The sequence below is a fragment of the Diadema antillarum genome, unplaced genomic scaffold (genome assembly GCF_040938485.1).
Source record: "Diadema antillarum isolate AM-2024a unplaced genomic scaffold, OU_Dant_1.0 seq00000455_RagTag, whole genome shotgun sequence".
NCBI classification, from domain to species: Eukaryota; Metazoa; Echinodermata; class Echinoidea; order Diadematoida; family Diadematidae; genus Diadema; species Diadema antillarum.
In genome coordinates this window covers 830,466-856,138 of record NW_027271427.1, presented here as the reverse complement: position 1 = coordinate 856,138, position 25,673 = coordinate 830,466, and the positions used below count along the sequence as shown (strand labels likewise).

At 35.7% G+C, this 25,673-nt stretch overlaps 1 protein-coding gene across 1 annotated transcript; it reads right to left on the bottom strand.

The window, feature by feature from the left end:
* Window positions 1–1,350: 1,350 nt before the first annotated feature.
* Window positions 1,351–25,673, bottom strand: LOC139732920 (NACHT, LRR and PYD domains-containing protein 1 homolog). The gene is made up of 5 exons (XM_071643757.1): window positions 25,591–25,673; window positions 24,659–24,939; window positions 5,430–7,015; window positions 4,806–4,985; window positions 1,351–1,419 (listed from the first exon to the last, which is right to left on the bottom strand). Exons 1-5 carry the CDS (start codon window positions 25,671–25,673, stop codon window positions 1,351–1,353), a joined length of 2,199 nt encoding a protein of 732 aa, XP_071499858.1.

Genomic DNA, 25,673 nt, shown 5'->3' with positions numbered 1-25,673 from the left:
CAACAAAACTCTAAGCAATAATGAACACTGAATAAAGATTGGAATACAAAATGTTTATGTGATAGTATGATATTTAAGAACTATGTCACATGGACCTAATTAACTTTGCAGCAAACAATAGATTTAATATGACTGTGTGATTTTTACCTGGGTAAACAACAAAAACAAGTCTAAGCAACTATTGCCGTTCTTTCAAGAGTGCGAGAGAAGATTGCGTCATAATTATCTCCTTCGTATACCCCCTGACATTTTGCCCGATATTCTGCGTTGCTTACCCTCTCTATAATCAGTTGTATTGCATTTAAGGTCGTAATTACATTAAGCGTTGAATGTATTATATCTAATAGGGTTGACATGAATTACATTAAGTATTTTTATTACATTTAGCGTTAAAATGTATTACATTTAGGTTTGTTATTACATTTAGCGTTAAGATGTATTGCATTTAGGGTCGATGTTACATTTAGCGTTGACATGTATTACATTTAGGGTCGATATTACATTTAGGGTTGTTATTACATTTAGGGTTAAGGTGTATTACATTTAGGGTCGATATTACATTTAGGGTTAAGATGTATTACATTTAGGGTCGATATTACATTTAGGGTTAAAAAGCATTGCATTTAGGGTCGATATTACATTTAGGTTTGACATGTATTACATTTAGGGTCGATATTACATTTAGGGTTAAAAAGCATTACATTTAGGGTCGATATTACATTTAGGGTTGACATGTATTACATTAATATTTTAGGGTCGATATTACATTTAGGGTTGACATGTTTTACATTTAGGGTCGATATTACATTTAGGGTTGACATGTATTACATTTAGGGTTGTCTCCGGTTATTACATTTAGGGTTAAAATGTATTACATTTAGGGTTGACTCGATTATTACATTTAGCGTTAAAATGTATTACATTTAGGGTTGTTATTACATTTAGGGTTAAGGTGTATTACATTTAGGGTCGATATTACATTTAGAGTTAAGATGTACTACATTTAGGGTCGATATTACATTTAGGGTTAAAAAGTATTACATTTAGGGTCGATATTACATTTAGGGTCGATATTACATTTAGGGTTAAAAATTATTACATTTAGGGTCGATATTACATTTAGGGTTGACATGTATTACATTTAGGGTCGATATTACATTTAGGGTTGACATGTATTACATTTAGGGTTGTCTCCGGTTATTACATTTAGGGTTAAAATGTATTACATTTAGGGTTGACTCGATTATTACATTTAGCGTTAAAATGTATTACATTTAGGGTTGTTATTACATTTAGGGTTAAGGTGTATTACCTTTAGGGTCGATATTACATTTAGCGTTGATATTACATTTAGGGGTGATACAACAGGTTGATATGGGACACAATCACAAAGGGGGACACAAAGGGGATGGCTAGTAACTGATCAGTGGGAATCAGTGGGAATGCTGGAGGATGATTGTTCCAATCCTTGTGGGATTCATTTAAGAGTACACTATATATCTATTCTTGTGTGAAAATTATTTGCTTCAGAATGGTCTCATATTCAAGTAATGTGCAGTTTAATGTTTCCAGGTAAGCGTCCCTGGTCAGTGACGGGGCATTAATGTGCACATTACTTGAATATGAGACCGTTCTGAAGCAAATAATTTTCACACAACAGTAGATATATAATGTACTCTTAAATAAATCCCACAAGGATTGGAACAATCATCCCTCAGCATTCCCACTGATTCCCACTGATCGGTTACTAGCCTTCCCCTGTAAGATAATTATTTGTAACCCCTTATTGTAATACTTGTTATTCATTTGTTTGCTTGAATTTTGTACCTGAATTGTACAGCGCATATAGAAGCATGTGTTTTTTTTAAGCGGTTTATGAATGTAGCATTTATTATTGATGAAACTAAAGTTGATTCCTTATATAGCGCGTAATGCTGACGTTTATAAGCGCATTAATCCGGGAAAAAAAATGAGGTAAGAAACAGCATCATGTGCATATGATATAACAATAGCAACAACAAAATCAACAAAATTAGGATTGAGTAAATAGATAAGTTTTCAACAATGATTTGAACTTGTCAACACTTTAATTACGAATATAGATAGGGAGTTTGTTTGTTTGTTTGTTTTTTGTTTTTTTTTTGGCAGAGAGATGGGGAAATAACCGATATAAGGAATACACTAATGATATGACCCTTTCAGAAATATATGACCACATAAATTCACTTCTTCAATTCTCTCACTAACTAACTGTGTTCTATTGATTGGAGCTTTGCATCAATATATACATTAATGATATGACGAAGGAATACAATAATGATATGACCATTACAACCACCGTAATCGCCCTAACTATGCGATCTGCCAAGTTATATGAAAACGATACAAGTATAAAGATTCATGCGCAGTTTTGATGCACATTGATTTAACTTAATAAACCATCGATACGTCATAATACCGTTGAAATAAATGATTCGTAAATTTCCCGGCAAAGTTTCTACATTTCCCGTCAAAACTGAATGTTTTTACAATTTCCGTCGATGCCATTTCCAAAATTTGTACATTTCCCGGGGAGGCGTTTGTTCATTTCCCTCCCGTTGTACAAATCTTCGTGTTTGTATTATACAAGGCTCCACATGAATGAGGGCTACACACTTCATGGCAGAGGTATGAAAAAAAAAGATCATTTTGTATCTCATTTTCATTATTCAGTTGTCACTGATACCATCGTTGTGAAAACATTAAAAACTACCATTTTATATTTTTGCAGAATTTTTGCAACATTTTCATCCATTACTTTTACACACTGCCTCGTCCTCTTTTGTTGTTGTTGTTTTTTTGGCAGTTAGCATTGACATGCGTTGGACATTTCCTTCAATAAAAATGAGCTGAAGTAAAAAGAAAAAAAAATCGGCAAATAAAAAAATAAAGGCGTAGGGAGAAGAATAATGCATTGTTTTTATCCGAAAAGAAAATTCTCAGATAACTGAATAGAGGATATGGCAAAGACCTGTACACTTTCAGTGCTTTTTTCTCTCCGGGGTTGGTATGATCTGTATATTGTGCTACAAATGAACTTTAACCTGTCTACTTAGGTTTCTCTGCTGAAAAAGATGGATAGCCGACGATTACAGACCGGATATAGCACGAATAGATTCATAGACAGTCAAATACAATACCGCGTTTATGCCCTCTAAATTCAGCAACATTTTTTTTTTTCTTTTCAAACGGATTAGATAGCATTATTTCACAACGTTCATGGGGCTCACAAGATGATAGGGTTACACATGCCCAAATCATCTGGTTTTATGGTTTTGTGATATAATAACATAGGATATTCTGTAACTTTTCTTTTCCTATCTCTCTCAACATAGGCCTAATATTTTCTATGATTATGCATAACACCTAAAAATTTGATCTCAAGTGTACTGTAAAATAAAGTTACATCTTTGATAAATAAGTATGATGAGTTTTTTTGTCTGTTGTACACGTCAGTCTTGTCAGTATATGAATGATTTTAATTTTCAGTATCTTTTTTTTCTTGCATAAACACAGACGAATTGTATGAATATAGTTTAAAGGAATGAATTAATCATTAAGTCAGGGGGGGGGGGGAGAAGGGAATTGGGGTAAAACAACATAACCTTGTGACTGTAGTTCTTTTGAACGCAAACTACATACCACATGGAATACCAAGGAGGCAAATCCTGAGATGGTCTAAGACCATGGAAGAACGAGTAAATACATATCCCCTCTTTTCATGACAAAACAAGCTTTACCAATTGTGAGCAAAATGACCTTGCATCACAAAACAAACAAAAAGTTACACACACTGATTTTGTGTGAGGACTGAAAACATCTTGACTTTTCCATATTTCTGAAAGAGCAAGTCTTCTTCTACAATATGATAAAATTTGGGATCATAAACGGGCAGAAAAGTGTGTTTTTAGCATATTATATAATTTTCTTTTGTTTGCAAAAAGTGTGATGAAATATGGCTTTAGATTATTCTTTTCATTTCTTAAAAACCGTGTACACACTCTTCACTTTCAACTCCTATAACTTTTGAAAGGATGATGCTACTACTTGGAAAGTTGACATTAATTAAGGACGGAGTGTGTTGATAAGGCAAGCTTAATTTCAGTTTAATCTAATAATTCATTCGTTGCTGTTACTCTGGTGGTTTTCATCCTGTTTTTTCTCCCATTCATGGCACAGCCAGCACGGCTTGGTAAAGATAAGCGCTTGAAAAGACACGGTACTTCAGAGTCTCTTTTCTCAGTTCACACTTTTCCTGAGTGTGCGGTTTCTGTGCAATATTTAGATAGATTAGAAGAGTCCATTTGATTTGAGTTATACAAGCCTTTAAAGCTTAAAGGCTGCTCTTTCAGAATATGCTCTTAATTTCATGTCTGGCGATTTTCTGTTTGTTTTGTGATGCAGGGTAACAAACGATCCTCTAAGGTTGGAAAGCACGATTCTAAAACATGTTTTTTCTTTCATTTAATAAGGCGTCCATAAGGTTCCACTGTTTCCACAGCACATGATTCTTCTAAAGTATACTTATGCATCAATCATCTTTGATCTTATAACTGTGTATCATCATCTCCTGAGTGGAAGTTAACTCAATTCTTACAAATTATTTCTACGCTGTTAAAATTAGAGAAAAACAAACACATAATAATGTATCATACAAGCACTCTAATAGATTCATTCGAACCTTCTTACAGCAATCACAGCTGATGCCAAAATCGACAAAGAAAAGTAAAGAAAATAGTAATACTCTTTGAACAGAAGATTCTAACCTTTGATTGTGAGGCCAAAGAAGCCATTCCTGTGTAGAACGCGTCATGCAGCTGGACGTCGCCCAGTCCCATTGACATGAGATTGGATAGTGAGCAAATGCCTCGACCAGCAAGTCGAGCAGAAGAAGCAGGACTATCGTCCTTGTCTGCTATATCACATTTATCTGAACGCTCCGATGCCTGATGATTGAAGAAGTAGAACATTAAGACATTCAGTTTTGCGTTTGTGTTACACTTGAAATGTGCAATAATCTAAACAGAAATGATGGAAAGACGAATATTTGGTATTTGTCAGTGAAAATTGTGCTAACAACTTGCAGAGATATCAATTCTGAATGCATGGTCAGTTGAATGTCACAAGTTGGGTATGCGATTGACATCCTCGTTTTCTTTTTGATCCGGCCACTCATTGTGCGTGTGTGTATGTGTGTGTGAGGCACACAAAATACAACAAATGAACTTTGACTGTAGAATTAAAACAGGTCATGAGAATTATAAGAATTCCCGTATAATCATAACTCTCGTTGAAATAAAGCTATATAATGATGTACCGTGCTGCTGTGTATGTGGCATAACAGTAATATAGAAACGTAGTGATGTGAAGGAAAGGTGAACAATGCTTACAGAGTAACTACAGGCCTGAAGTACATACATCCATCCAGAAGTTGTATGGTCAGAACCTCTAATCTGCAATGATGAAAGTGTGTTCAGATGAAGAATCAGAGGCTTGGCGGCATCCAGATAATTGCATTCAAAGGCGACATTAATCACAAACAACAGTTCGTCGTTATCCTCAACATTCAACATCTCACATAAGAAACCTAGGACAGCCGTTCCAACATCTAGTCCTTGTGCTGCAGTGAAGTAGAGGAGGTATCGATACAACTGGTAGTCATCAATCAGCTGTTTTGTCAGCTGGTTGAACTCCTCCAGGTTGTTCTCATACAGCCATGCCAGATGTATTCCCGCTAGATACTCATGAAATAACTTGTGGGGAATTCGGTATTCAACCACGAGTTCTGTTTTTCTCTTGTTGTTTTCCCAACTTGAAACAAAACGCTTCTCTCTTGTGAGGACCCCAATATCACATGCCGTCTGTAAATCATCTTCACTTGCAATGAGGTCTTTTCCTCTAAATACAAGTTCGTTACGAAGGAGACTATACAAAGCATCTTTGCCAAAATTCTGTAAACAGACGTTACCTTGCTCCAATTTCTTTTGTTGGTCTTCTTGGACAGTCACCTTACCAGCATAGTGCTCTTTAAGAAGGAGTATCAATTGGTCGAAGAGTTTGGAAAATGTCTTTAGTTCCTGAATCACACTGCGGCTTCCTTCGTTCTGCCAGATGAAACAAAGCATGCTGCAGTAAATGGGGTAGGGTGCCATATTCTGTGCTACAAGGCTGTCCTTCTCTGTCATCAATCTAGTGAGACTCTCCCTGGCCTCTTCGTTGTTTTGGAAGAATTTCGAAATGTAGCAGGAAACATCACCTGGCTTGAAGCCCTCAATCTTAACAAATGTGTACTGCTTCTTCAATTTCTCATCGGATCTTATCCGATCAGCTTTCCACGGTCTAGTGGTAACAATAACTCTGGAACTTTTGAACTTCTCGCACTTGATCACTGCAGGGGTGGCATCTCTTGAAGCTTTTACACTAATATCCTGACCGTACTCATCAAGACCGTCATAGAGAATCATTACTTTCTGCTGGTTCGTTCGAATGTATTCGTCTAATTCAACCCAATCACAGTTCAGGTCATCAGACAAATTGTTCATGATGGAATGACTAAAGCATGTACTCTCCTCAATTTCCCTAAGATGAATTAGGAAAAGGAGATCAATGGTCTGCAGACATCTTCCCAAAGCCCAGTCAAGTGCAAGTTTAGTAAGGAAAGTTGTTTTGCCAACACCCGCTTCTCCACTAATTGCAATACGTTTTCGTATACCTCTTTTAGTGCCAATCTGCTCCAAGTGTTCAATGAAATTATCGTAATTGATGTCTATTCCTTCATCGCTCTTATCATTAGACAACATCACTAAATTTGTGTATATTTCCTCCAGCTTCATTGATGATTTCGAATAAAGAGGGGAAGTGCGCACACTGCTGTACATGTTGTCATAATGTTCCCGTAACTCCTTCTTGATTTGTTGAACTCTGTCATTTGTAGAGCCTTTACTTGCTGGAACTGAACTTGATGTACCTGATGAATCTGAAAGAATGCAAATTTGAGATCATTAATACCAACTAAATCTGGAATGCATACTATGCAACAAGGATTCTTTTATGTTCGCCAAATCATGGATTCTGTCATCTCAATATTAGGCCAATACAAAGCTAAAATGATTAGACTGTATGGATGTCACATTGTTAACCACAGACCCCCCTGCCGCGGTGCAAAGTGGGGGGGGGGGGGATCACTGGCTATAAGATATTGCTGCCATTTCTAACATCCGTTTGGCATTTGTTGTACCATTACCCTCCTTTGGTTGATAAAAAAAAGCCTTGAAATCCTCCAAACATCTTCTTACTGACATAGTACAGCATGGACACAAGAAGACTGTAATCTTAATGTCTAATAAAGTCATTGAAAATCATTCACTGTTTCACCATATTTTAATTATAAGCACACATGCAAAAAAAAAAAAAAAAAAAAAAAAGAGGAAAAGATGACTGGAATCAAACATTTTGGCCAGTTCCGGATAAGTTGATCTCCAGAGCTGTGGTCGAATCGAATGGAGCAACATTACGCTAATTCCCTTTTCATGAAGAAAAAAAAAAGAAATCAAACAAACGAATACATAATTACAATGTACACACCATCGCACAATATTATGCTGCCGCAAACTAGAATTCAAAGAGTCAGTATCTGATAGTTTGGCTACACATTTAATCTTTAATCTGATTGAAAAGTCTGCCAGCTAATTCATACTATTACTTCTCTACTTTGATGTAATTTCAAGTCTGTAACTCCCAAATGAGTGCCAATGAATACAGTGTACTAGCAAGAATGCAATTTTGTATCTTTGGGAAATGATATTCTAATATTTTAATATGAGTATCATCTTGGCCATTTCATGTATAAATTTAGTAATAATTTGTTACCTCCCACTTTTACTGGGACGTTTGTGAGAAACAACTCCTTTCACAAATATCCGACTCGTCATTCTAATGAATTTCATTTACCTTTAACCAGAACGATATTCATTCAATCCACATTTACTTTCCTTGGACCAAAATTTTGGAATGGCCTCAGTAATAATTTATAAACGGCCACAAGTTTGAATTGTTTTAAAGTTAAGTTAAAGATTTTTTTAAAGATAATTCTAAAAACAAAATTCTTTTGAACGTTATCATTAAACATATATATTTTTCACATTTAAATTGAAAAGGTCAAATTTTGTTGACTTTTCAATGATTTCAGAATTACTGGAATATTCACTCTCATTGTTCCCTTCATATTTTGCGTATAGCTTAGCGGTTCCGTTCACTCTTCACTTCTTGTCTTCTCAATGGACATAATTCTTTCTTTCTCATATTCTCCAACCATATTATTTCTTGTTCTTCTTTTTCTTCTTCTTCATCTCTCTGTCTTTTCTTTCCCGTTCTGTTTTCTGCATGACAGCGACGTAGTGTTTGGATTTGTCTGGGTGTCTGTGTAGGGATAGTTAGGTTTTTATGCCTCCGCCACGAAGTGGTGCCGGAGGCATTATGTTTTCGGGTTGTCCGTCCGTCCGTCCGTCCGTAATGAATTTTGTGGCAAGCGTATTATAAACTACATTTTTTTTTTTAGAAGTATCCTAATGAAACTTGACATGTATGTGTATTAGGGGGTGAAGTTGTGCCTGTCAACTTTTGGGTGCACATGCCCAAGGTAAAAGGTCAAAAGGTCAAGGTCAAATACATACAATTTCACTATTTCCTCCATATCTATGCATCGCCTGAAGATATTTTCTTGAAACTTAGTGTATACATGTAATACCTAATTAAGATTCTCTGGTGAAAGTTTGGGGTCATGAGGTCAAAGGTCAAAGGTCAAAAGGTCAAGTAAAAATACTAAAATTTCACTTTTTTCTCTGTACCTTGGAAATTGTTCAAGGTATCTTTTTTTTAAAAATTCACGTTCCATATTCCACATTTCGTACAAGTTTTATATTCCATTTGATTTGAAGCAGAAATGTTTGTCACACAATGGTCAGTTTGAACCAATAATGCACAAATGTATAAGGACATATAATTAACGTGTAATATGAGGAACCCACTAAAAAGTAAAGCTTGTAGGATGTGGTTTCCAAAAAATATAACATAGGGTTTTAGTACAGTATATCAAAGTCAGAAGTGACGTAACCTGCAAAATTCAAAATATCGAGAATATTACAATGTTTACGGGATGTACAAAGTATAGTATATAATGTTTTATGATTAACTTATGGTATAAATGCTTAAAAAAGTAGCAAGTTAATCAAACTGGTGAGGTCATCCGAGCGAGGCATCATTTAAGTATATGCAAAAAACAAAAAAAAAAAATAAGCGATTACGGCAAAATAATTCGTCGCTGTCACCACGAACTGGCATTTTAGTGAAAAATGGTTGGATTTCACGTTTTCGAGATTTTCTCATTTTTCGATACTACTCTAGACCCTTTACATTCCTGCTAAATTTGGAGACTCATATTTCAATGGTTACGTAATTATGACGTACACATGAAACGACATTTAGTTAAATCCGCGGATTCAGATATCACAAAAGAGACACTTTGCAACGCGCGCTGAAATGTCTCTTTGTGAAAACTAACTTCGTAACTAAATCCACTGATCAAGATATCACAAAAGAGACACTTTGCAACGCGCACTAAGATGCCTCTTTAGTCCAGGCTAGACGGCACCTAAAATTGTTTCTTTTTTTGTGTATACAATGTTTTTTAATGTTTGTTTTTTTTTGTCAATTCGGGTGCTGATTCCAAATCTGATTGATGCCACTCGCGAAACCTTGAGCATTTTCGGCAAAATGCAAAATCCAAAATGGCCGCCAAATATGCTAATTTGGCCGTGATAATCACAATTATATGCATTCTATGACCAATTATTCCACTAAACTTTGTACAGTTACACTGTATGTCCCTAGAGTTACTCCATCTGCATTTGCAAGAGAATTTCCATTGCATAGGGTTCATTTAGTATTTAAAGCTCATTTCAATTCAAAATGGCCGCCATTCCTATGCTCATGTACAATATGAATGGCAAAAAATATGCATGGAAGTATAAAACAAATTTACTGTATTTCCAGTCCCGTACCTACGCTGTTATAATGTGTTGTGTGTGCAATAGAAATATATTGGGTGCCACTTACAATAAAGACGGCCTACATGTATTTTTATTCTTTTAAATTCTAAAATTCAAAATGGTCGCCACTCTTATTCTCCTGTATATAAAAGATGTATAGCAAAAATATATGTGGAAATAGAAAACCAATTTGCTGGTTTTTTTTTTCTGACATGCAGCTACATCGTTTATTAACATTTAGTGCTGATCATATATCTGAAGAATGTTCTGAACAAAAAATTATTCTTTTGTAATGCAAAAGTCCTAAATTTTTATAGCAAATAGATTAGGATTCTTGCTAGGAATTGAAGACCTGAATATAAGAACGACCCAAGTCCAATTTTTGGCCAAATTCAGTTTGACATAGCAAATAGTAGCTTATGCATGGACTCATCTTGTGTATATTTGATAAATCCTAATTACCCCCGGAAGTACCTGAAATGAATGAGTATGAATGTAAGAATGAAGGACTTGGGTCATTCTTACATTCATATCATAGCGCCCTCTCTCATCCTTCTCTCATCTCTATAGCAGAATATCATGTATAATTATGATTCAAATAACGACCCAAGTCCATCACACAAAATGGCCTCTCCACAATAATGTAAATGTTAATTGTCATAAAAGTATAATATGTTCTAATTTGTATATACAATGTTACCTTCCCATCACAGTTGAATAGAATATTTTTGGACAAATAAAAAAGATATGATTTTTTTTAAAGTTTACTCGAAATGGTCTTCCATGGACTTGGGTCTTTCTTATATTCAGATACTCAGTTATGAATCGAGTTTTGAGCATTTAATATTCATAAGTCTTACGATGTTTAACACAATTTCATATCTTTTATTTTGTTTCAACAAAGACATTGAAAGAATAAAAGTGCACTTAACATCACGCAAAAAATCAATACCATCATGTTCTACATGCAGGTTGAATATAAAAATGTCATACTTACACAATATATTAAGATGCTGAGATGCATGGTATTTATCAAATAATGTTAAAAATGGAGGGGAAGCTAGAAAGCAAAGCTTCTAATATGCATTCCCATAAAACCGTTATTAATAAGGTACAGAAAATCATATACAGTAATGCAGAGATACATGGCTGCTGACAAAAACACATCGGACATTAAATGACAAAACTAAAAACCCTTTACGATGTAGTTTTTTTTTTCAGCAAGGAGTATTGGGGGGGGGGGGGGTCCTGAGGCGAGTTTGAAATGGATCATAACCTCCATCACTGCGATATGATATATATAGGAGTACCGCCTTGATATTATCGAGCAAACTTGATTTTCTTCTTGAATTATCAAAACAACAAAAACTGGTGAATTCATAAACGAAACTGTCCTAACGCAATACCGTACAAACTATTCATTAATATTCATTATTCATTATAGTATAGTGGCCTGGAGGAATTGTTTCTAAATACGCCTGGAGTCTATCTTCAGAATACAAAAACGAGCTATAAGGATTATCAATTGTACCAATTATTTAGCACCGACAAGCCCACTGTTCAAAAGTAATAACCTCTTAAAGATTTTATATATATATATATTCTTACTCCCTTGGGATATTTATGTACCAGTTAACTAAATTACCTTATGCTTTCACTCCCATATTTGTAAAAAATAAAGTTATACATTCCTACCCTACAAGACAGGAAAATTCATCTCACTTTTCTCCCGTGAGAACTGCAAACAATAGTACATACAGGTCCGACATTCTGGAATAGCCTTGACTCCGACATTACTGAATCGTTGTCACTGAATTGTTTTAAACGTAAACTAAAAAAAAAAAAAAAAAAAAAAAAAATCCCTTGTGTAGGCTTATATCTAATAACAAAACATGCAATTTTATTTGAACTCCCTCTTCATTATCAGATTCGTTGTTTATTATGTATTCCAGGTTTGCTTTTCGTTCTTTTTACTGAGTCATTTATGTCAAGGCTATTCCTGAATTAATGAATCATTATGTATCATGTGCATTTTTGCGCATTCTTACATTTACGTAACTGTGTTGCTCGGGTGACAAGGAGTCTTGTAAACGCAACTCAGGTGGCTACTTTGTATTTCGCTATGCTTTCGTATATTTTATTCCTTTCTCTTGCTCTTTTCGCTCTCTTATCTTTTACGTCCCTTTCCTTCCTTTCATAGTTTTCGTTACTAGGTTGTTTAAGAAGACCAACACTTTCATCTATACAGGGACCTATACATTACAAGCTTTGCTTTTTAGTAGGTCCCCACATTTCATGTTTGTTAAAATTGTCTTCTCTTGTATTCTTTGTAATGACGAAGCTATGTTCAATCTTATGTTCAATCGATCGTATCATGTTTGATGTTTTGAGATGTGGAACAATAAAATCAAATCAAATCAAATCAAATCAATTAAACATCAACCACCGAGCAATGTGAGGTACCTTTTTCAATTCTCTCTCAGTTCTCAGGTGTTGATTTATATATTTAGACATCATGAGGTCATTCATTCTTGTCTTAAAACTAAAACTGTCCTTTTTATTGTCTTCAAAGATCTCTTTAATTTGATGTTTGGCAGCAGGCGACATCAGCCCCAAATTTGCAGGATTCTCAGGCAAAAGATGCGTAAATATCAGTCCTGCAATTGCCTTAATTGCAACCACATCTGATGATGTTCAGCAATTCCTCAAGGGTCAGAGGGTAATCATTTGCCATAGAAACAGGATGAAGACATGAAAATTTGCTTTACCACCCGTTGAAGCCCTTTGGCTTTGTTGCCAGGCCAGAGACAGTATTGTAGATAACTTGGGTGGTATCAAAGATGGCATCAGACCAGCATCTGCACCACCAGTTTGGGGGGTCAAAGCTTTCAAGTGATGGGAGGGAAATCTAGGTTGGCTTGTGGGATTTCAGAGGCATTGATGAGAATGAGGCTGCACCTTACAGATCTCAAAGGCTCCCTTGACTATGCAGATACATTCACTCCGAGAAAACTGGCGGTAAAATCCATATACCTCGAGAACAGTGAAGCCTTTCATCTATGTTAGTTGTTACCAGAATTGTAAATCTTGTATACCTTTAACCACCATGATGTAGAGTACCCCTCTCCTTCTTTCTTCCTCTCCTTTTTTTCTTTCTTTCTCTCTCCTTCTCTCATTTCCCTATCTATGAATCAATTGAATGCGTATAATACATTTTTATTGTATGATGTTTATGTACATTGTGTGCACTTTATCCATACTGGACGTCCCAGTCAAGCTTTTCATAGCTTATGACGATCCACACAAAATGTATAATATCATGTTTCATGTACAAACTATGTACATATTTGTGAATAATGTATGTATATGCATTTTGTGAATAAATCAAATCAAATCAAATCAAATCAAATCAAATTATGGCTGCATTTAGGCAACAATGTCAGCATGCCTATTGTCAGATAGCTCTGTGGATGGTTGCTGGTAAGGTTGGACTTTGGATCTTCTGTATTAGGAGTGCTCAAGCAAGTCCCCATGTCTTCACCCTGTCTCTATGGCAAGATCACACAGTGACCCCTAAGTACCTTGTAAGGCAATTGCATATGCAGGGGTTGCGGAACCAAGGGATGGGCAGCAGCAGACCACCCTATAGAGGTGGAGGCAAACAAGAGTAAAACAAGCCCATTGACTAAAATGGACCTATCCCATTGTATAGCCATCATGAATCTCCTGCATTGTATTAACATTGGTTCTATTCCATGATTTCAGAATTCATCACAAAAGGAAAGGTGTGAGCAAAGTACTCATCTCCAGACACAAAAATGTGTCAATTTTACAGTGCCAAGCACAAAATTAGATTTACCTGATGTTGTTTTGTCCATTTTGAGTGACAATAGGTGCCTACTTATGAGGTCAAATTTGTTTCAGTGGGAGTAACTAGGCGCTTCTAACAGTTGTGTGGGGTGAGACAGACTTTTCTCCTAATGGAAGTAGCAATGCTCCTGACAAAGACTCACTCTCCCATTCAAAAAGCTGAACAATTATGTATTAATATATCCATTTTATTTCATAATAATCGTGATGTGAGCTCAGCATGAAACATTTCCCAATTCTATGTGCCGGAGTCTAGGGAGTGTGTAACAGGTGATATGCTGTTTATAGTCGTAAGAACATTGTTTACTATTATAGTTGTAGTCTCTCAAATTTGCTAGATGTGTAGCTTTAGTATGCTTTCACTGTCCCTGGTGCTGTGTAAATATGGAGCCCCGAAACTTTCACTTCAAAAAGTTTGTTAGGTGCTTCAAGAAGTGAAAGCAACGAATTTCATCATACTTCTGCGGAATATGGTTGTTGGGGTTTGATGAAATCTCATGGGGATGGTTTGTAGATATGGAGATAGTTATTCGTAGATTCCATTTGATATAGTGATAGCATCCGTTTAATACTTTGGTTTCAGAAACTGATCTTTTTTTTCCTTTTTAACAACTTGGTACAGCTAACCAATCACATTCATCTCTTTAATCAAATCTTAGAAATATTCAACAATAAAACGAACATATGCTGTTGAATTCTTTTAATGAAATACTAGAGCCAGTGTTATGAAATAAAACCAATTTGGATGTTGATGAAAATTTCATAATTTTTTTTTTCAATAATTTGCATACTTGTTTACCTTTGGAATGATGATCAGCATTCTCATATTATGGTTGTATTGTACCAGAAGAGTGTTTCGCTCACATGTAAATGTGTTACACATTTCTTTATTGTGTCCAGGCCCGACCCAAATTTGTTTTTATTTTTCAGACCATTTTTGACCATTTTTGGTGCCTCGACTCCTCCCCCAAACCTTTTTGGTTTGTTTGTTTTTGTTTTGTTTTGCTTTTTTTTTCTTCATAGTATGACGCGTGGGGGGGGGGAGATGGTGAGCGCCCGAAGATCACCGAAAAATCACGTTTTTTTTGTGTGTGTGTGTGTTAGTCGAGATGGCTGAATATGTCATTCTGCATATTAGCTGTGTGAGCTTCTGTGGGTGTGTATGTGTGTTGTGTGTGTGTGTGTGGGGGGGGGTTGTGTGTGTGTTTGTCTGTGTGTACCCATAATGTCTGTGTACACCCTGTGTTATAATGTGAGAATGCGCATTGTATTATGTCTCTTTGTCAAAACTTCGGACTGTGTAGTGAAGTTTTCACAAAATGACATTTCTGTTTGGGAGCCCATATTGGCGTACTGAGAACTGATATTTCAGCACGATTCACATCTATAGAAAGTTTGTGTGCTGTTTATTCTCATTCATTAATAGTGAAATATTTTCAATAAGTTCAAGTATAGAAATATGAACAAACAAACGATTGCCCGATTTCTTATGATTTGTGCTGGATACTCCATTGACAATGCGTACACAACACTGAATATGTCACTTCGTGGTGACTGCGCACAGCGGGAAAACGATTTCTTTCGTCACCACGAACTGACATTTTTGTATGGAAGCTAATTCTGACGAAATTCTTGATGATTGATCATAAAAGAATACTCCAATAGAAAGCCTGAGTCATGTAGATTGACTACATATCAAATTCAGTGTAATCTTATTCCATTAACGCATTCAAACATAAAGTTTAAAAACATGAAAACTTTAAACGCGATTTACTCGAAATCAACTTTCGTGCGCTAGAGCGCTAAAATGCCAGTTCGTGGTGACAGCGACGAATTACACATAGGATTTTAGAAAATTGGCTTTGAGATTTTTCTTAAAGGAGCTTAAAGAACTTGAGTGCAACCGAACCGAATCTAACTCATTCCAGAAAGAAGGGCCGGCGGTAGATGTAATTGTCTTAAGGGCTAAAAATGTACAAACAGGGGAAAAATGATAGGATTCACTGTGTCTTGTAGGGTAAGTATGAATATCACTGTTTTTCACAAACATTGAGGAAAATATACTAGGAAGCTCACCAGTATTCAACTTATACATGAAAATTCCAACATGATATAAATACAAATCAGAAATTTTTAACAATTTACTTGAAACAAACAATTCATCAGTATGATCAAAAAATTGTGCTCGATTTATAATCCGCAAGGCCTTTTTCTGAACCAAAAGTAACGAATCAATTTTAGTCTTTGAGCAATTCCCCCAGGCTAATATTCCGTAATTCAAGTAAGGTAATGATAAAGTTGTATAAAGAGAATGCAATATTGGCTTTGGGAAGAGATATTTCAGTTTGTGAATAATTCCAACATTCTTGCACAACAATTTACATAAATAATCAATATGTACTTTCCATGAAAGGTTACTGTCAATATAAATACCTAAAAATTTTGTTGAATCTATTTGATTTAACTGTAAACCGTTCATTAAAACTAAACCTGGAAGAGATTTTATTGTGTTACTGAAAACCATATAATTGGTCTTATTCATGTTAAGCGACAATTTATTTGCCTGAATCCACTCAAACACCAACTTAAGTTCATTATTCAGAGAATCGAGCAAGACATAAGGATCTGAGTGAGAATAAAAGAGACTTGTATCATCTGCGAACAGAAGAAAAGACAGCAGAGAGGATGAGTTACGGAAGTCATTGATGTATAAAATGAATAAAAGAGGACCTAAGAGGGAGCCCTGTGGAACATCACAACAAATCGAGTTTATATCAGATTCATGATTATTTACGGAAACAAATTGAGATCGACCGGTAAGATAACTTCTGAACCACTCCAAGGCCTTTCCACGAATACCGTAATGATTTAGTTTATACAAAAGAATTTCGTGATCTATTGTGTCAAAGGCCTTGGAGTAGTCCAGAAACAGACCGACTGTATGCGACTTGTGTCTATAGCTCTTACAATTTTCTCAACCAGTAGTAATATAGCATGGGTGGTTGCATGTTTTTTCCGGAACCCGAATTGATTATCAGCTAAAATATCACAATCGTTTACACATTTGATTAAACGATTATAAACCACCTTCTCAAGTAATTTAGAAAAGAATGACAGAAGCGATATTGGTCGAAAATTTCCTAACTCATCCTCTCTGCCTTTCTTATAGATTGGGATAACTTTAGCAATTTTCATTTTAATGGGCACAATACCAGTCAATAAAGATAAATTCAAAATGTGAACTAAGGGTGATAGTATTTCGTTTACAATACATTTCATGAGGTGATTAGAAATCCCATCATGACCTGTACTCTTCTTGGGGCTAAAAGAATTGACAATATCTACGACCTCTGTTTCAAGTACTGGGAGAAAAAATGAGGACTGTGGATTGGAATTTAAAAGGTAAGAATGAAAGGGTCTGTGTACAGATGAAATATTGCGGGCCAGATTCGGACCAATATTAACCAAAAAAGAGTTGAATGCTTCCGTAATTTCCACATCATCTGTTAAATTCTTCCCTTCACAAAGGATATTATCAATATTACCCTTATTTACACGTTTATAAATAAAACTGTTTATTACATGCCAGGTAGATTTTGCATCTGACTTGTGCTGTTCAAACAAAGAACAAAAATAATCTTTCTTTGCTTTACGTAACAGGGACGTAAGAGTATTCCGATATTTAATGTACTTTGATTTATTCAAAGCTGTATTACATGATTTATATCTGTAAAATAAAGTATCTTCATGGAACATACTGACTGGCAGTGATTATCTAGCAGATTTAGGGTTCATGGGGTCAAAGGTCAAGGGCAACACTTCAAAATTTTACTATTTCCCTCATATTTATGCAATGCCAGCAGGAGTATTTTTTTTTACACTTGGTGTATGCATGTAAAACACAATAGAGATTCTCTGTTAAGTTTCTTTTCTTCTTTTTTTTTGCCTCAAAGGTCAAAAGGTCAAAGATCAAGTGAAAGTGCTCCTCCATAATGCTATCTAGGAAATGGTTCAAGTTATCTTGAAACTTACTACATATTTATGCATGTTCTACCTGACAGTGATTATCTTAATATGAATTTTAGGGTCAAAGACCAGATGAAAATGGCAACAATTTACTATTCAATACAGAAATTGCACTTTTTCTCCATCCACCTTGAATATTACTCAGTGCATAAACTTATGAATGGATCAAAGTCAAGTTAAAGTTCTTAAATCTCCAAATACATGCTCTAATACATGTATTCTTCCAATTAAACCTAGGTCAAGGAAGGTGAGCATATAACACCTTTGTGACAAACTTGTCATTTTAATATTTTGCCAATTTTGTGAAAATGTAATCACACATTGTCCACATGTACTATAGACCTATTAGGAGAACCATGCATTATGACGGAGGCATACCAGTCGCCGTAGCGACATTTCTAGTTATTCGTAATTTGTGTTATTCATTTTTGTAGATTGAATTTCGAGTACTAAAGTAAAATATCAATGCTATCTTATGTATATTTTGTTTTCCTGTGTTGGGGGGGGGGGGGGGGGAGGGGAATGCACCCTACAAGCATTGCTTCTTCAGCATTCCTCCCCATCTCCTGCATTCTCTAAACTTCAAAATGTTTTGTGTTTTTTCCACCCTATCATTTGTTTTTCCTTAAATATCATACTTCATATTTTGTAATTATTGACACATATATGTGCTTATATTTTATGTGATAAAAAATGTATTTACAAGTTCTGTTGGAGATGAAAAAAAAATTGAATGAATGAAAGAATGAATGAATGAGAGATGAGAGAAATATATAAATATGTCTAGCAGGGTATAAATCAGGTAGACAAGGCATCCCTAAGACGTGTGTGGATTCTTTCGATCGATTCCTACATTTTGGTAGTTGAAACACCCACAATGTCATCCTCAAGACAATTGACAAGTTACTATAATATATAGCTGAAGGCAAGTGTCAAGTGATAAGCTGAAATACCACAGGCCATTATTTTTATCTTATTCTCTCAGTTTGATTCATTCATGCTGGGAGTTATAATACAGCTTACCTTCTCTCTTCGTATTTTCTTTCAAATTGAAATTAATAGAAGAATATTTTATTTATGCTTTATAATTCCTTGATACTAAAGAACATCTCCTATTGTGACATTGTTTGGGCAACTGCAAAAAGTCACATTGACAGTACAGTATGTATATTGCTTCTACAAAAGAAAGCTATACGTGATACACCAATTCAGGTTATCGGGACCATTCAGATCCTCTGTTTGTAGAATTAAAAACACTAAAGGTAAATTACATTATCATTATTATTTTTTTGTGCAAATTCACATTTCATGTTTCGTTTGTATAACGGTCAGTTGTCATCTTCTTTTTTTCCCTCATTATTTCAGTTGAATAAGGACATACATTCTTATCCCATTAGGCAATCTGATAAATTTCATGTACAAAATCTGAAAACGGTGATGGCTCTGAAATCTATCAGACACACTGGACCCGATATTTGGAACTCTCTTCCTTCTGAAATTCGAACTTTAAAGTCTATGTATTCTTTTAAGAAAGTTGTAAAGACAATGCTGCTCTCTGAATGTCAGTGATCTTATAATGTCATTGTAAATGTATTGTACATGAAATTCCCTCGTGGAATTATCGCCGTTCTGAATTTATAGCGTAGTGTTATGTAACCGACCATGACCTGTAACCGTTCACCTGTACCTCGGTGAGAAAATACTTTGCCATTCTTACTATTTAGCGATGCAGGTGATCTAACGTTGTGTATTAGCGAAAACAGACAGACCTCTCCTCTCTCCTTTCTTCTATCCCATGTCTATGCAAGTCATACCTCCCTCCTTTTTTCCTATAATACTAGTAATGTATTATGCACGAGGGCTGCATACAAATCAATCAATGCTTAAGCTGTAGCCCTTCTGCGTTGTTCATTGCATTGCTGATATGTTCTGTTGTACATTGTAAAGGCAACGAAGAAACTGTATTGCTGTATAGTATTCTAAAGTTGATGAAGAAACTTACTTTGTTAGGAATTAATGTTTATGTGTATATGTATATGTATATATACAATTATATATATATATATATATATATATATATATATATATATGTATATGTATTATATATGTGTGTGTGTGTGTGTGTGTGTGTGTGTGTGTGTGTGTGTACATATATACATATACAGGGTAGCCCAAAAAGAACGGAACACCAAAGATCTTTAATTACTGCAATATTGTTGCAAATATTTCATTATTTTATATACTATTGGAAAGTCCGTTCTCTTTCTATTAAATGACACCAAGTTCTTTAATTTCAGTTAATGCGTTATGATTTTAGGACCATTTTAGTGAACCCTTGCAATTTTCCAAATGTGATCATTTTGCACTCTCAGAGATACCGAAATCAGCGATAATTCGGCTTGCCATAGAACCAGTAGCGTTCACAATGTGTGGAATGTGGATAACAGCTCTTTAATGTGAATGGAAGAAAGAGTGGGCGGGGCGGACGGTGTGGTTGTCATTGTCCGTTATCATTGTGAATGAGACAACATGTTGGGCTCAATGAAATGCTAAATTTATCTGGAAAGTAGCGAGGTTTATTCAAAGGCATGATTGGCAGTGCTGACGTGAGTTCATGAGTGGTTTAGGAATAAAGCACGTACTTTTAATTAAGTATACATTAATAAGCACAGTGAGAACTAAGAATGTTGCTATGTCGGTTTATGAACGAATTAAGAGGTATCTCACCTGGCTTGAAACTATAGTTCGCGACTGCAGAGCAGTTGCAGAGATGTCACCGCTATAGTCTACGACTCTGAGACGTCTATTGCGAAATTACGGTATCTCCGGGCAGTCGCAAGAAATTTGAAGACATGATTTAACAATGTGGCTGACCGATTTTAAAAATTCTCAGTCTCAGCTCTCTGACCTTTATGATTATGTTCAGATGGACGAAAACTATAAGGAAAATCAAGCATAATGAAGATCATGAACCACCGGGGTGGTGGTGGGGGGGGGGGGATGGGGTTTGCTGGTTTTAAAAAAAAAAAGGTGATGAAAAAAACTTGCCCTCCGGCCTCCGTGTACTTGCACCCCTGTTCACAGAACCACCTAGTGTGCATTTTGTAGAACTTGCCTGGTATGATTCAAGTTTTACTAATCCACTCATAGATACAGATTCTCACTGTATTTATCAATGCATACTTACAATTAAAAGTACGGCCTTTATTCCTAAACCACTCATGAACTCACGCCACTACCAATCATGCCTTTAAATTAACCTCGCTACTTTCCAGATAAATTTAGCATATTTTCATTGAGCCCAACATGTCGTCTCATTCACAATGATAACGGACAATGAAATTCACACCCTCCGCCCCGCCCACTCTCTCTTCCATTCACAGTAAAGAGCCGTTGTCCACATTTCACACATTGTGAACGCTACTGGTTCTATGGTAAGCCGAATTATCTCTGATTTCGGTATCTCTGAGAGAGCAAAATGATCACATTTTGAAAATTGCAATCGTTCACAAAATAGTCCTTAAATCATAACGCATTAACCAAAATTAAATAACTTGGCGTCATTCCATAGGAAAAAAAGGCCTTTCCAATAGTATGCACAATAATGACACATGTGCAACAATATTGGTGTAATTAAAGATCTTAGGTAATCCGTTCTTTTTGGGCCACCCTGTATAATGTATGGCACAATCAATGTATATAATATATGTTTTTGTTTCTGCATGAACAATGATATAATGCAGGAACCAATAAAATAAAATCAAATCAAATCAAATCAAATTACAGAAGTTACTGCAGATGACTCAAATATTCATTGTATATAGTATATAAGAAGCATTCTTCATGGTGACACGTTACCATTATTTTTTCCCCTAATACATTGCTGCAAGAACATCCTTTCTTGTTATTAAAGTTAATGCAGGCAATTGCCGTTTTTAGTTAAATTATAAATAAAGCCCTTACAAGTTGCAGTTTTGAACAATTGCAAAAATTTCCTTCAAAATGTTTGATGGCAAGAGATCATAAAATATATGCATTCATACAAGTTTGCTAAATGAGGAATTGAAATAGGGCAGAAGGATTATGAAGGTTGATCCGGGGGAATAAATTGTACACTAACCCAAGGTAACCCAACCTATCGTCATTGTCCCTGTTACAAGTCATTCCTCCCCTGATCTTTGCTTATATTTATGTTATGTAGCCTCTGAGGTTATTGCCATGAAGCCAGAATATAATACTGTTCTTGTTATTGATCCTGTACGGCACATAAAGTGGTGAATTCTTAGCATTATTCTATGCACCAATACTTGCCTCCTTCAGCAGAATGCTGCTTGTCACCGGGCAGCCTGTTATTTTATTCAAGTAATTCTAGACTAAGCTTTAATTGACAGGTTGAGGAGAGGTAACAGAAAGCTTGGGAGGAGCCTGCTACCAGCCTGAGCAGCCATGGGAAAGGGAGAGCATGAATGGAGAGAAATACAGATGAAAAAAAGGGCAGGACATGAAGAGGCGAGATCTGAGGGTCTCTGCTATTAGAGAAAGCAATATCTATTTCATTTAACGAATATGTTGCTTGTAGTTTGCATTGAAGCTAAGATGTTCCAGTAGTGGTTTTTTTTTTATTTGCTTTTGGTGTTGTTGTTGTTGTTTGTTTGTTTGTTTGTTTGATAGGGGTAAAACATGAAGGAAGGGGTGACAACAGATGGGAATGAGATACCTCAGAAGTTTCTAATCGCATAGGCCAAATAGAAGACATGGTGCCATGGTGATGAGTTTCCTCACCTCTACATTTGTGTACCCCAACATTGGTGTTTGTGAGGCTCATTTTCAGCCGCTGACCTTCTAAATACAGAGTATGATTTACTGCTTTCACTCATTGAGAGCAACTTTAATTTGCTTTACTATACTTTCACTAAGCCTTGTGATACTTAAGTCGCTGAAATTATGTTCGCGTGATTGATTGCAACATAATTATTATGGTATTGCGCGCATCATCCGTCTGTCCATCCGTTATCTCCTTGCTAATTTCTGCATTGTCTTAGTTCTTGCATTGATGAATTATACTGATGAGCACATGCGCATAAACAGAATAAAGCTTGGGTAAGTTGAAGGTCAAAGAACATGGGTCATTGATCTGAAAATATATTTCTTAAAGATATCTTATACTGTTCAAGACATCGACTTCAAACGTGTCACATGCATGCATAATTGTGAATCAATTTACTATTTAGCTAATTGCACTGAGATCATCCATAATGACTGCAGGACAGTCTTGTTACAATTTTAATTACTATAATGGTGATTGCCCTTCATAAAAAGGCAATTCATTACAATAACATGGCGTCCATTATGATCATAGTGGAATTAGCATATAAGCGTCTCAGAGAGATCTTAACTTTCAGGGCCACATTTCATATAAGAAAGATGTTAAGATAGCAAATCGTGCTGGAATGGCTACTTCCCATAGAAACAGCCAATCAGAAATCTGGCACAACTCAACACAGGAAAACTGAGATGATATTATTAATCCTAATATAGATGTATGTTATATAAAGTACACTGCAAGGCAAATTATATTACTGCAATAAATGCACACTTGTAAGAGATTGGATAGAGGTCTTTTTTTGATTGTCCTGTATAATCGTAGAGCATGTGCCAACAGGTTGGCCAAAATACACTATCCTGCTCGTGTGACGCCAGTAAAGGGTAAAGAACCCTCTACTAGGGTTGTGCCTGCACAGAAATACCCTTCTTTCCCTAATCTGCTTGCAGGTGTTTTGTTGCTCTGAAACACTTACGAACGGCTTACAAACACATTTGATTTTTAAGAGCAACCTGAACCATATCTGTCGTAAAGGTACAAGCACCTTCTTGAACTTACAAACAACTCAGATCTTTATGAAACAGCCTCAGATGATCGTGTAATTTTACGAACGAATCTATGAAGGACTTAACAACTGGGTGCACTTACAAGCAACTTGGTGCTTTTACGAACAACTTGGGCATTTACGAACAGCTTTATGAAACACCCCCTCCCCCCGTTCTATTAATAATTGCTGTTATGACATTGTTAAAACAGTGAGCTGTGATGCATATGAATGATTCAAGACCTTTAGCTTTTGTTTTTATTTGTCATCAAGTGTGCTTATTTTTTAATGGTGAATTGAAGAGGGGATAGTTGACTGGTAATTAAAGTAAAGGAAACAAAGGGTTATGACAGAGTGCACAAACAGCTGTTGGAATTCAACCTCACTTTCCAAACAGAATGATGACACAATGCCGGATAAAATGCCTATGTGACTAAAGTTAAACACACGATTTGTTTTGCCATGAGCTATTATTATCATTTTATTGATTGATTGATTGATTGATTGATTGATTGATTGATTGATTTTACCATGTAAATAGCATCTACACTACGTAACATAAACATTACAAACATTAAACAAAAATGAGAGTGAACATAACAACACACTCTGTATGCATTTAACACAAAATGGTAGAGGAAAAGATCGTGGCAATATTACGGTGTATATCTATTTAATTAGGACTACTCTTTTATTCTATGATCAATGTCATGTTTGTCTCCTGAATCACTCTGTCTATAGGAAAATTACCCTATGCATCTGCACACAATACTTTTCATCACTTTTAATCTTTACAGTATGATGACCTACCGGAGGGTAGATGTGTCTCAGCAATCCGGACAAGTTTGGCTCTCATCAGAGCTTCTCTCAGGTCTGATCGAAGTGACGACGAGCTTACCCTTTGGCTCCACTTACGAAGCATGCTGACAGTTCCATCACTGGTTACTTCATGGTAACGATTGTTGGTTTTGATAAAGTTCTGGATTTCTCCCAAAGTGAAACCCAATTGTTTCCCAAGGTTCTCGATGTCTTCATTGTTTGAGATATCTAATGCAATACCTTTCAGAAGGGTATCCACATCGTCTGACATCCTGTGATAAATTGAGAGGAATGGGCCCATTTTGAATTCTGTATGATTATATACATTAATTACATGAATAATCAAGTGCCTCGATCAGTTCTGCTTGTTCAAGTCTGATGTAAATCCTATTTTATCCCTGATTGAGTCCCCTGCGGTATTATAGGGGTTGAAGCCCAAAGTGAAAACAATACATGGGTCGCAGTAAATGACATGAGTTAGCCCAGATGCAAACCTTATCATGCAATCAAAGTAGTCGATCAGTTTGTACGATGCAAAACCAAGTTCGAATGGCTAAGAGAGCATCTCTATGAATAATAACCAGCCATAATCCAGATACTTTGTTAAGTCTGCAATTAGTCATTTTAGTCATGATTCGAAATGTGCCTATTGAAAACCCATGTCAATCGAGTGAACATTCCGACTGTTTTTCCTTTTGTGAAGCAATCACAGCGAAATGTTTTTTCATAGCTTCTTTTTTAATATGAAAAGTAAACATGATTTTGCAAAGGTCAGAAACATACACTTGGAACTTTTTTTAAGAAACCCGGTATGCAGGCTTTTTCCGCTATCCTGTCTGCCATCAAAATTAAAAGTCATACGCATGATTTGAAGACATTTCTATGAGATTAAAATGTTCTGTTTTGACTATAATATGGCTTACCTCTCCTCATCAACTTCGTGTTGAAACTTGGCACGTTTTGCAGCCTTGTCTGGCTGTTCTTCCCTCTCAAAATTTTTAGCCAT

What these genes read in the sequence shown, in the direction of transcription:
- LOC139732920 (XM_071643757.1), bottom strand. Translation starts at nt 25,673, where the DNA reads ATGGCTAAAAATTTTGAGAGGGAAGAACAGCCAGACAAGGCTGCAAAA. An exon ending in CACGAAGTTGATGAGGAGAG is followed by an intron (nt 24,940 to 25,590) that starts GTAAGCCATATT and finishes AATTTATCACAG; the next exon opens with GATGTCAGACGATGTGGATA. An exon ending in TGAGACACATCTACCCTCCG is followed by an intron (nt 7,016 to 24,658) that starts GTAGGTCATCAT and finishes GCATTCTTTCAG; the next exon opens with ATTCATCAGGTACATCAAGT.